The 13,434-nt window shown below is 43.9% G+C and overlaps 1 protein-coding gene across 1 annotated transcript in view; it reads right to left on the minus strand.

The window, feature by feature from the left end:
* LOC137420803 (long-chain fatty acid transport protein 2) overlaps positions 1–13,434 on the minus strand; it is an 88,905-nt gene that overhangs the window by 64,589 nt on the left and 10,882 nt on the right. The window contains exons 2-3 of the mRNA XM_068106192.2: positions 6,154–6,363; positions 4,529–4,684 (exon numbers count right to left, since the gene is read on the minus strand). Of these exons, the coding sequence (XP_067962293.2) occupies positions 4,529–4,684; positions 6,154–6,363 (366 nt within the window). The remainder of the gene's footprint in view (positions 1–4,528; positions 4,685–6,153; positions 6,364–13,434) is intronic.

Genomic DNA, 13,434 nt, shown 5'->3' on the forward strand with positions numbered 1-13,434 from the left:
GGCAACTCCGGCCGAACGAGTTAAACTACAGCACGTTCGACCGCGAGCTGCTCGGGCTATTCCTGGCCGTTCGCCATTTCCGACACCTCCTGGAGGGCCGCCCGTTCACGGCTTTCGTCGACCACAAGCCGTTGGTCTACGCAATGGCTAAGGTCACGGAGCCGTGGTCGGCCCGCCAGCAGCGCCACCTCTCCGCCGTGTCGGAGTTCACCACGGACATCCGGCACGTCGCCGGCAAAGACAACGCCGTGGCCGACTGTCTTTCTCGGGCCAGCGCGAACGCGGTCCACCTCGGCGTGGACTTCGCGCTCATGGTGGCCGACCAGACCACCGACGCCTCGGTGCAGGCACTCCGTGCAGCGGACACGGGCCTCCGCCTGGCCGACATTCCCTTCGCGGGCACCGTCCTGCTCTGCGACGTCTCCCAGGGCCAGCCTCGCCCCATCGTGCCCGTTTCCTGGCAGCGCCGCATCTTCGCCTCCATCCACGGCCTTTCTCACCCGGGCCGGAAAGCTTCTCAGAAGCTGGTGTCGGCGCGTTTCGTCTGGCACGGCCTTCGACGAAACATCCGCGACTGGGCCAACGCCTGCACGGCCTGCCAGCGGGTCAAGGTCCACCGCCACACCCAGGCCCCGCTGGCACCTTTCGCCGTGCCTGAACGGCGTTTCGACCACGTCCACGTGGACCTGGTGGGTCCCCTGCCCCCCTCGCGGGGGTTCACCCACCTGCTCACCATGGTGGACAGGACCACCAGGTGGCCGGAGGCCGTGCCCCTCGCCTCCACCACCACCGCTGACATGGCGCAGGTGTTCATCGCCACCTGGGTAGCACGCTTCGACGCACCAGCGGACATCTCGTCCGACCGCGGCCCACAGTTCACGTCTGAGCTTTGGGGCGCGGTCGCCCGTTCGTTGGGGGTCACGCTGCACCGCACCACGGCCTACCACCCCCAAGCCAACGGGTTGTGCGAGCGGTTTCACCGCTCCATGAAGGCCGCACTCATGGCCGGCCTTCAGGACGACGGTTGGGCCGACCGGCTGCCATGGGTCCTTTTGGGCCTTCGCACGGCCCCCAAGGAAGACCTCCAGGCGTCCGCCGCCGAGCTCGTCTACGGCCAGCCGCTCCGCGTCCCGGGCGAATTCGTGCCCGACGCTACCAGTCCCTGGTCCGCCGCTCGCCAGCGCTCGGACCTCCAGGAGGCCGCCCGACGATTTGCCCCCGTGCCGACGTCCCGCCACGGTGGCCCCCAGTCCTACGTCCTCCCGGCGCTTCGCACAGCGGAGTACGTCTTTGTGCATCATGACGCGCACCGGGGGCCACTCCGGCCGCCGTACGACGGGCCCTTCCGGGTCCTGCGACGGGGCGACAAGTCTTTCATCGTCGACTTCGGCGGCCGGCCGGACCGGATTTCTGTGGACCGCCTCAAACCGGCGCACATGGACGTCGACCGACCACCACGGTTGGCCCTTCCTCCGCGGCGAGGCCACCCCCCGTCCACAGTTCCCCCCGCTCGACCACCCACCACCACGTCGGACCCCTCCCCACGACCCTCCAGGGGTCGCTTCGGCCGGGTCATCCGGACCCCCCTTAAATTGACCCTGCCGGTGCAGGTCGATTCTGGAGGGGCGTGTGTAGCGGTTACCGCTGGATGCACACAATCGCCTTGCACCGGCCAGAACACGGCCAGACACGCCTCTCCCGGGCATGCCCGGACTCACTGTTCCCGGGCACGCCCGAACCTCCCGGGCACGCCCGGTCTCGTCTTTCCCGGGCATGCCCGCTCTCGCCTTTCCAGGGCTCGCCCAGAGCGTCCGGGCATGCCCGCTATCGCCTTTTCAGGGCTCGCCCAGAGCGTCCGGGCATGCCCGCTATCGCCTTTCCAGGGCTTGTCCAGAGCGCCCGGGCATGCCCAGCCTCGACTTGCCAGGCCGCAGCCAAACACGCCCGGGCAGGTCCAGACTCGCCTTTCCAAGGCTCGCCCTTGACACCCGGGCATGCCCGGTATAGCTTTTGCCGGGCAAACTTCCCGACATAAATGTGTATATATATTGCTGCCCGATAAACGGGCTTGTGAGAATACCTGAGCTGTTTTGTTTCAATAAAGCAACTCGGACGAATTCCGTCTTTGGTCGCGTCAATTCTTTCGACTCGCGTTGGAGCGCAGTTCCTTCAATATATATATATATATATATATATATATATATATATATATATATATATGTATATATATATATATATATATATATATATTAATTAGTACTTTCGTGCAAGAAAAAATTGCCGCATGGTGATTATGTCAAGGCACGGACGTTATCTCTGCCACTTTGATATCCTGTGTTAAAACATGTTTCGTGGTTTTACTCCTCTTTCATGCCATCAACAACTATCAGGCATACATGTTCCAACCTCATAAAGAATAGGTTACAGCGGGCATGGCACTCTTGCTTCCCTTTCTTGTGATCATGAAGGCCACCGACGTAACGTGGGTCCTCCGTGCCAGCATTAGGCTATTTGATGGATGTTAACGATCCCACGGTGTCCTTCGTCCTTCATAGAGAATACTATTAGTCAGGTTCACTATGTTAACAAATATAATTTCGTTCAAAATTTTTGGAGATTAGCAAAACTGTACATTTTTGGAATATTCAGAGCATGGAGAATCCGAAAATCAATGTTGGCATTTGTACAGACACCTGCAAGGCCGCCATTTTGGATTTTCAAAATGGCCGCCATAAAATACATATTTTGCGCTATCTCGGCTTCTAGTCAACCTGGAGACTTAATTAAATATGCTAATCCTATGTTTTCTGGGTCAAGGAATCCAATAAAGGCCTCAAAATAGTGCTCAGGATTATAGAAAAGCAACAAACAAAGGTAATTGAAAACCATTGTCTTTATATTTGTGATATAACTGTATTACATAATACATGATATTGCAAGTCCTTTGAAGTTATAGGTTGTTATAGGAAGTTATAGGTAGTATCAGATTGAACTATAAGTCCTATACACAGGATCTACTACGTCTACACCGTTCAGGAATATGCTTTTACAGATCTTCATCACTGTCCTGAGGGTCATTTTCGCAAAGGTGTCTATGCAAATGCAAACATTAATTTTTGGCTTCCTCATGCTCTGAATATTCCAAAAATGTATAGTTTTGCTAATCTCGAAAAAATTTGAATGAAAAAACATCGTGAACCTGACTATATCGTTGAAACCCGGGACAAATTACCAATTCCTGCTCGACTACAGGGGTTAGATCACTGCACCAGCAGCACAGCCACACTCCAGTGGGACTGGAGCGGCCTTGTGCTGCATACGAAAGATGAGGTAGCGTGGTGAGTGTGATTAGGCACATTTACCTTTATTATTTACTATAACCATCGTTTTTTTCCCCCCAGATTAACTGAATGCAGGACTTCATTTCATGGTGGAATTTTATAAAGATACGAGTATAAAAGCCCGTCAAAGATGATGGGTTGGAACAGTTTATTCGACGGTGCAGTCTCGTGAGTGTGCCAAAGTCTGAAGCCTCGGCCTAGTGTCAGGTGTGCTTATATCTTCTTTATTTATTAGACATCATACGGATGTTCATGAACACTCTTTTTACTCTGCGGTTGTTGCACATCATGTGCAGCAAATTGTTACCACTCTGCCCCTTGTATTTATTGTTGTTTTTTTAAAAACATTTCTGTACACCGCCCTTGAGGCTCGGTTTGCAAGCCACCGTCTACAATTTCAATAGAAGAGACATAATTATTCTTTTATGGAAAATGTTTTTCGAGTTTGTTTTATCCTCAAAATAGACCGTAGTGAACACACTTTCATGTTAAAAGATTGGCCTTTAAAACCTACCCTTATGAATGGGGACAGACATCTGTACAAACGCACAAACTGACTGTTTTATATGGTAGATTTGACATCATGACCCTAAATGCTCCTTAAAATAATGGTTCCTGCAGAGTTAAGGCAACCAAGAAAAATGGTGGAGTAGTCATGAGTAAAATGGATAATTAATATTATTTCTTTGATTAATGATCTTGTAGATAAGTGACTCACGCCTGGTGTTGGATTAGCGGTTAGGGTGCTGGCTTGGGATCCAAGTATCCTGGGTTCGAATCCCGGTCGATCGCTGAATTAACACCAGGGGAGTTGACTCAGCCTGTCATTTTTCTGAGGTCGGCAAATTGAGTACCAGTTCACTGGTAATTCCCTGGGTGTCGCAAGAGGCGACTAACAGGGTTGGCAGTAGGAAGGGCATCCGGCTGTAAAACATTGCTTCAAAAAGGGGACCACAGTGCCCAAAAAAGGCCAACCCCTGCTGTGCGGGGAAAAATGGCCTCTGAAGGTGGTTTTTGTTCTGGAAGAGTGACTCATATTTACCACACAATAAATGTGATATATTGTACATAAATAGTGTGATAACCGCAAATCGGAACCAAATAATACAGATATAGCATGGCCCACTTGGAACGTAACCTGATAAAAAGCTAGACCCCAAGCAATAACATGATGCAAGGCTTCTCACCAACTTGGATGGAGGAGATGATCCCCATAGTGCCCGAGCTGTGGTACAGTGGCAGAGAGATGTATAACACATCAGCCTCGGTCATTCCGTTTGATTCGAATATGAACACGCCAAGCCATGCCCGCAGATGGCTGACGATCGCTGCTTTTGGCCGCCCTGTCACAGACACAGGGAACAACGTGGCTCCCATAAAAAATTAATGGATATCATAATCTTTCATAACAATTTATCATCCCAGCATGAGTCTGAATAACACATAATGTCATGATGGTGGCTGAGTGACGAGGTAGTAGATATACTGACGCATCAAGAGGTTAAAATCTGGCTGAGGATGATGGTGAAGATGGTTTTGATTAAGCTTTACATATTTTTATTTAATGTACACAAAATCAAAGCTAAGAGTGAGAACACAGAATGTATCATGCATGGCATAGACGAGAGAGAGGGAAAGGGAGATTTGTCTGATTGAAAGACATTCCACACCTTGTGGTTTTGTCAAGGTCTAAAGAGAGGGAAGAGACAACCTGTCTGAAGGATGAGGAATGTCACGACACAGGGAAGAGTCGTCAACAAATAGATAAAGGGGATTTTCCAGAGTCAGAGAGATCATTGATGAACATCAGGAATTGCACTGGGCCCAGAACACTGCCTTCGGACACTCCAGGCTTGACAGGGAGAGCTGGTGGAAAGGATTCCGATGAGTGCCACACGTTGGCTACGAGAGTAGAGGAAGTCTGGAAGCCCTGTGTGGAGATGGTCTTGGACGCCATAGGCAGAGCATTTATTAAGTAAGGCGGGATGCCAGACTGTATCTGAAGCTGCAGAATCAACTGCAGAATCAGAGTTGAGGGTGGCTAGAAACCTCTTCACCTTCTCAGGTGTAAAAGACACAGAGTGCAGGAGCATTTGGGTGCGACTGCGTAGCGAGAGCACAGAGACCGAGACCAAGGGTTTGGAGGCATCGGATTGGGAAGCAAACAAAGAATTGAGGCATCTGTCCTCTCACGAGCGGAGTCTGCTGTGGTGTCTTTTGAAGAGAGGGAAGGGATGGAGGGGGAGCACATGCCACAGAAAGACTTAATAAGGCACCACCAGGTTTATAGGAGGGAGACACACACCTAATAGGTAAAAAAAAATCATCCTTGAAGTTCACACTGCAGAGATGAGTGGAGTCTTTTTGTCAAGCCATGACATACCGTTTGCTCATTGGGTGAGGAGGACACACGCATACACAGACACACATGCACAGACACCCATACACACACACACACACACACACACACACACACACACACACACACACACACACACACACATACACACACACACACACACACACACACATACACACACACCCACATACACACACACACATACACACACACACACACACACACACATACATACACACACATACATACACACACACACACACATACACAAACACACACACATGCACACACATAAACAAACACATGCACACACCCACACAGCACACGAGTTCATTAATAAGTCACCGGCCTAGTAATTAAATAGATTGAAAAATAATATGTAATTGTTGATCCCACAAAGCGAGCAGAATGAACTTAAATATTTTTTCACTTTTCTCATCGGCAGCAACTCACCCGTGGTTCCAGAGGTGTAAATGTATATAAAAGGGCTGCCAAGCTGGATCCCTTTTTGTATAACATATGAGATGGACTCATCTGGAATGTCCGCCATCTGGGCCTCCAGGCTGCACACGCCATCATTAGCAGGACACCCCGTAGCCAGTAACATTGATACTCCATCGGCTTGCAATTGTCCATATAAGCGCTGCAATGTGTCCTCAAACTCTGACAATGAGAAAAGAGAGCACACCATAAACGTTTTCATATATAATAATTATTTCTTCACATTTTTTATGCCTCCGCTGACAAAGTCGCCGGAGGCATTATGTTTTTGGGTTGTCCGTCCGTCCGTCCGTACGGGCTAAACCTCGTTTTTCTCAGCAACCATATGTCCGATTGAGACAACACTTTCAGGGTAGGGGTGACACCCATGCAGAATGTTTTTGTGATAATTGTGACGCCATAGTCACGTGGTATGGCAGCCATCTTGGATTAAAAGCAAATAATTAAATATATATTTCTCAGAAACCGCTGAATGGAAAAATTTGAAACTTGGCACATTGTCAAGTACTTCCAATGGGGAACAAATGCATGATAATGATGACATCATAGTTGAAGTGGTATACCAGCCAAAATTGTTTATTTAAAAAAATCCCTTCTCTGAAACTGCTTCACCGATCGATGTGAAACCAACCTGTCATGGCTGGTGAAAATGTGATACTTGAAAACAGCTGAAGGGATTTAAATCAAACTTGTTTATTTTTAGGACATGAAAAGGGGCATCTACCCGTTGTGAGACTATGTGGAGGCATATTGGCAACACAGTCGCATTGTTCTAGTTTTTCTTCTTTTAAGAATTTGTATGAAGTCATAAATCCAAGAAAAAGGTTTAAACCAGAAAAATCTCAAAATGCAAGGACTCTCCGTGTCCGCATTGCAATCAAACTTAACTTGACGAAAACAACATTTGAACTAGAAAGACACTCTTCGACATCACGACGTCGACCGATATGCCTCCGCCCACATTATAGTCCAGCCAAACTGCAGAAACACCCACCACAAATTGCAACACAAATGAAACCTGGTGTATTTTGTTGCTTGAAGGTATCTTAATGACATACTAAAAGTATAAGAAACTATTTGGAGTGGAACTTGTTTTTTTTTAGGGTTCAACATATGACCCGTCCAGTAGCCTTGACCGCTATATAAAAAATTCACAAAATTACATAACTCCTCAACCATTCATCAGAAATGGACAAATCTGGTGTCTTTACCCATGTTTTCAGGGTCAATCTTTCAAATGAAAACACCATTCAGGCCGTAACGTGGCCCTAAGTACCCATATATGGTTTCAAGCTTCATTCTTATATACGGAATATACATGCAAACAACCGCCGAGTCAACATAGCATATAGTCGAACATTATATGAGGAACATCATGTATGGTCAACATGTTTGGCAAGTTACATTTAACTGTCACTGTCCTCATTATCATCTACGTTATCATTTGACATGTTTTGGCAAATGCCTCTGCATCCCGAACAAGCCGATGAACATTCCAGTCCCTGTCGGCGGCACCCACAGCGTAGTGTACCACAGCCTGACGTGCAGGTGCAACTGACCAATCTCAGCAATGACTGAGGGGCAGGATCCAAGTCTGAGGTCACGGGTGTCAAGCGCCCATCCAAAACCTTCCATCCCCACTCTTCAGCATCCAATGTGTTACCCTTCCATTGTTGGATCTGATGGAACACTCGGAGGCTGTGATACTTTGTTGCCGCAGCTGTTGGCGGCAACATGTTGGGGTGGATGGCTTTTTTGCATGTAGTGACCAGCTCCTGAAACCGTAGATATCTCATGGCATTAAGGTGGTCATTCTCCTTCCCTTTGTATAAAGTGACCATGGCCTTCTCTCCAGCTTTGATGACCTGACCCTTTGATGACTGTCTATTTCCGAATAGTTCAGCCTGTTCACAGAATTCTGTGTTGTCATTGACCAGTTTCAAAGCAACTGCTTTTCCAACCCCGAATATCCTCGATGTCATGTCACACCCCAGGAAAGCATGCACAAAAAGAATATTCTCACAGATGTTCTGCCCTAGTGTGTCCCTGATGACATTGCCCCCTATACATTTGACACCTGCTCCTTTCTTTGGTTCGAGTCGAAAGTAGATATTGTGCTTGTTTCTGCCAGCAAGATGAATTAGCAGAACAAGCAGGTCAGTGTCATCACCCACTAGTACTGCTTCACATGTTTCTGAGATGTCCACTGCTGTTTGGACAATAAGTAAGTCAGCGTCCCCTGCAGCAAATGCTATTTCACAGCCACACCTGACTAGACTTTCCCCCCAAAGGTCAAGGAACCGTACCTTGTTTTCTTGATTTGAGAGGAACTCATTCTTTTTTAACTGCAACTTCATGGATGGATTGAACATCACTTTCTGCCCGTCAAACCCCCCTCGGCGCTGATGTGTGCTGTCCTTTGTTGAAGTCCCTGCCTTATACCCGTCAAATATGACCACTGCCTGACCATAGTGTTTTGTCACATATTTGCTATAATCCTCCAATATCTTGCCATATGTGTCACCCACTTGCCAAGCAATACGATGCAGGAGAGCCCCTCCATCAAGAACATACTTGAAATTCTGACTTGGTGGTGGTTGTGATGGTACAACAGTCCAGATGGCTTTAGCAAGTTGCGCTTTCACGGCTTCTAAGAGTCTGTCCTTCCCTTCAAACAATGCAGGGGGGTAGTTACAGAGTTCATAGGTCAGGGCATTCGCAAGATCATTAGCTTGAGATCCGGTGATGATTAGCCTTTGGAATAGGAGTAGAGGGTCTATTTGGACCACGTCATTACCTATCTTGACTGCTGCCTTAGAATCAAACGTTACAGCTTGGTTCTTTCTCTTGAAAGAATACTGAAGCACAGTTTTTCCATCCATTTCATTTAGAATGGCCTCTCCGATCTGTTTTGCACAATCAACATTAACCTTTTGTCCAGCTGTGATGCCACTAACTACGTTCCGAAGTGAGAGCTTTGCCTCAAATGGGGACCTCCATTCAATGAATGACATGAGCTTTTCTGAATCCGCAGTGTCCCTTGTTTGCCTCGATCTTGATTGGTCCTTGTGTTGTTCACTTGTCTCATATGTGACTGACGTCAGCTGCTGCATGGCAATGTTCACTTCTGCGCAAGCAGGTCTTGACAGACACCAAACGAGTCGTTGGATTTCTGTCATGCCCCTCCCTCTCGTAAGACCACCACACGTCTTAAGGCTTCTCATTAGTACCTGCTCAATAACAAGGTCCGGGGACAACCCTCCCCAAAAACGATCACTCCTCCTGACAACGTGTAGTCCCTGGGTGAACTGCCTGTGAACATCGGGATGTGTGGTTGCCAACTGCGTCATCTTCTGCAGGTACAAGTGTAAGGACTTTGTGTAGAGGTTATGACCAGATGCTGCAAGGTATGGTAACATGGCTTGCAATGTCCCTAGGTGGAGAGACCAATCGCCTGTTCGTTCAGATCTGATAAATGTCATCATGATATTAACCATTTCCATATACTGCAGCCACAGTTTGGCAGTGATGTATTTTGCCTCCAGTAGACCTTTTGTGCTTGCTTCAAGTTTCCTTTGCAGAGAGTTCAGCTCTGAAGATGATTTCACTTCCTCCACTGTGGTTTTACCAGAAACGAGATCATCGTAGAGGTTTCCTATTGCTTCAAGTTCCTCAGAATTGATGTCTTGGGGTGATATGGACCGCTTTGTTTGGAAAATATCACACAGCAAAAGTGTATGAAGCACAGAATCGATAAGAAAGTGACCGTGACCGCAAAATTTGCCCAAAATATATGCCAGCGCAAATTAGACGGGGTGGCTCAACTTACCTCCGGCTCAACTATCCCCACTCTCCCCTAGTTACCCAATATAATACTTTAAACACGTCCATATTATTAATAGACCATTAAATTATGCGTTATGGTGTTGTTTTTATTGTTTTATCTTGAAAATTGACAAAGTTATGCCTATCTGAAAATTCTGCTATTTCGGCGTTTTATAATGAAAATGGGTTAAAAACAGATAATTTTAATTATCAAAATTCACCATTTTCCACCGCAAATATGTCATTATACTTTTGATACCTTATCAAGTAGACCTTACTTCGACAAATAGAAGAGGTTTCATTTCTGTTGCAATTTGTGGTGGGTTTTGTCAAATTTTATTTAGATTGACTGGACTATTATTACATCATTATAATACTTGTACCAAGTTTGATTTAAAACCCTTTAGCTGTTCCCAAGTTATCACTACCTGACATGACCTCTGACCTGTGGCCTTTGACCTTGGGACCCCAAAATATAATCAGTGAATCTTTACCTCATTATACATACCTGCACCAAGTTTGACTAAGATCCCTTCAGTCGTTCTCAAGTTATCGCTGTAACAAAAACCCTATCACGGACGGACGGATGGACATCCGGATGGACAACCTGAAAACATAATGCCACCGGCAATAATGCCAATTACTTATCGGCATTAAAAAAGTGAAAATTTTAATTAGTGTTCTTCATATTCTCATAATAACGGTTTGTTGAAAATATGATGACAAAAACTCAAATGGTTAAAAAAAAGTTATGGCCTGGACAAACAGACACACACACAGAAGTGATTGCAAGAGCCTGTGTCCACTGCGCAGGTGACGAGCTAAACTATCTACATATTATGTAAGGAATTAATTTGACCGAAGGTATAAAATAATGATGAATAACGCGTACGGTGCTCTAATATGTTTTTGTATGAGCCCTATGTAAAAACAAAGAACATTACATGTTTGTTTTCACTCTGTTATATACAGTATATATTTATTATAATGGAGCAAAGTATATGGTTATGATGAAACCGAACTACATGGTCCGTGAAGCCGTGATGAGGTGAGCTCGTGAAGGCTTGAAGCCATGCGACTATATATCTATTAATTATGTAATGTTTGAACGTCGGTTGCATCCTGTCTATTAATTACATAATGTTTGAACGTCGGTTGCATCCTGTCTATTAATTACATAATGTTTGAACATCGGTTGCATCCTGTCTATTAATTACATAATGTTTGAACATCTGTTGCATCCTGTCTATTAATTAAATAATGTTTGAATATCTGTTGCATCCTGTCTATTAATTACATAATGTTTGAATATCTGTTGCATCCTGTCTATTAATTACATAATGTTTGAATATCTGTTGCATCCTGTCTATTAATTACATAATGTTTGAATATCTGTTGCATCCTGTCTATTAATTACACAATGTTTGAACGTCGGTTGCATCCTGTCTATTAATTACATAATGTTTGAATATCTGTTGCATCCTGTCTATTAATTACACAATGTTTGAACATCAGTTGCATCCTGTATATTTATTACATAATGTTTGAACATATGTTGCATCCTGTCTATTAATTACATAATGTTTGAACATCTGTTTAATCCTGTCTATTAATTACATAATGTTTGAACATCAGTTACATCCTGTCTATTAATTACACAATGTTTGAATATCTGTTGCATCCTGTCTATTAATTACACAATGTTTGAACATCAGTTGCATCCTGTCTATTAATTACACAATGTTTGAATATCTGTTGCATCCTGTCTATTAATTACATAATGTTTGAACATCAGTTGCATCCTGTCTATTAATTACACAATGTTTGAATATCTGTTGCATCCTGTCTATTAATTACACAATGTTTGAATATCTGTTGCATCCTGTCTATTAATTACATAATGTTTGAATATCTGTTGCATCCTGTCTATTAATTACATAATGTTTGAACATCAGTTGCATCCTGTCTATTAATTACACAATGTTTGAACATCAGTTGCATCCTGTCTATTAATTACACAATCTTTGAACATCAGTTGCATCCTGTCTATTAATTACACAATGTTTGAATATCTGTTGCATCCTGTCTATTAATTACATAATGTTTGAACATCTGTTTCATCCTGTCTATTAATTACATAATGTTTGAACATCAGTTGCATCCTGTCTATTAATTACACAATGTTTGAATATCTGTTGCATCCTGTCTATTAATTACATAATGTTTGAATATCTGTTGCATCCTGTCTATTAATTACATAATGTTTGAACATCAGTTGCATCCTGTCTATTAATTACACAATGTTTGAACATCAGTTGCATCCTGTCTATTAATTACACAATGTTTGAACATCAGTTGCATCCTGTCTATTAATTACACAATGTTTGAATATCTGTTGCATCCTGTCTATTAATTACATAATGTTTGAACATATGTTGCATCCTGTCTATTAATTACATAATGTTTGAACATCAGTTGCATCCTGTCTATTAATTACATAATGTTTGAACATATGTTGCATCCTGTCTATTAATTACATAATGTTTGAACATCAGTTGCATCCTGTCTATTAATTACACAATGTTTGAATATCTGTTGCATCCTGTCTATTAATTACACAATGTTTGAATATCCGTTGCATCCTGTCTATTAATTACATAATGTTTGAACATCAGTTGCATCCTGTCTATTAATTACATAATGTTTGAATATCTGTTGCATCCTGTCTATTAATTACATAATGTTTGAACATATGTTGCATCCTGTCTATTAATTACATAATGTTTGAACATCAGTTGCATCCTGTCTATTAATTACACAATGTTTGAATATCTGTTGCATCCTGTCTATTAATTACATAATGTTTGAACATCAGTTGCATCCTGTCTATTAATTACACAATGTTTGAATATCTGTTGCATCCTGTCTATTAATTACATAATGTTTGAACATCGGTTGCATCCTGTCTATTAATTACATAATGTTTGAATATCTGTTGCATCCTGTCTATTAATTACATAATGTTTGAACATCGGTTGCATCCTGTCTATTAATAACATAATGTTTGAATATCTGTTGCATCCTGTCTATTAATTACATAATGTTTGAACATATGTTGCATCCTGTCTATTAATTACATAATGTTTGAACATCAGTTGCATCCTGTCTATTAATTACACAATGTTTGAATATCTGTTGCATCCTGTCTATTAATTACACAATGTTTGAACATCAGTTGCATCCTGTCTATTAATTACACAATGTTTGAACATATGTTGCATCCTGTCTATTAATTACACAATGTTTGAACATCGGTTGCATCCTGTCTATTAATTACATAATGTTTGAACATATGTTGCATCCTGTCTATTCATTACATAATGTTTGAACATATGTTGCATCCTGTCT

This window comes from Myxine glutinosa, chromosome 2 (assembly GCF_964187855.1).
Source record: "Myxine glutinosa chromosome 2, kmMyxGlut1.1, whole genome shotgun sequence".
Taxonomy (NCBI): domain Eukaryota; kingdom Metazoa; phylum Chordata; class Myxini; order Myxiniformes; family Myxinidae; genus Myxine; species Myxine glutinosa.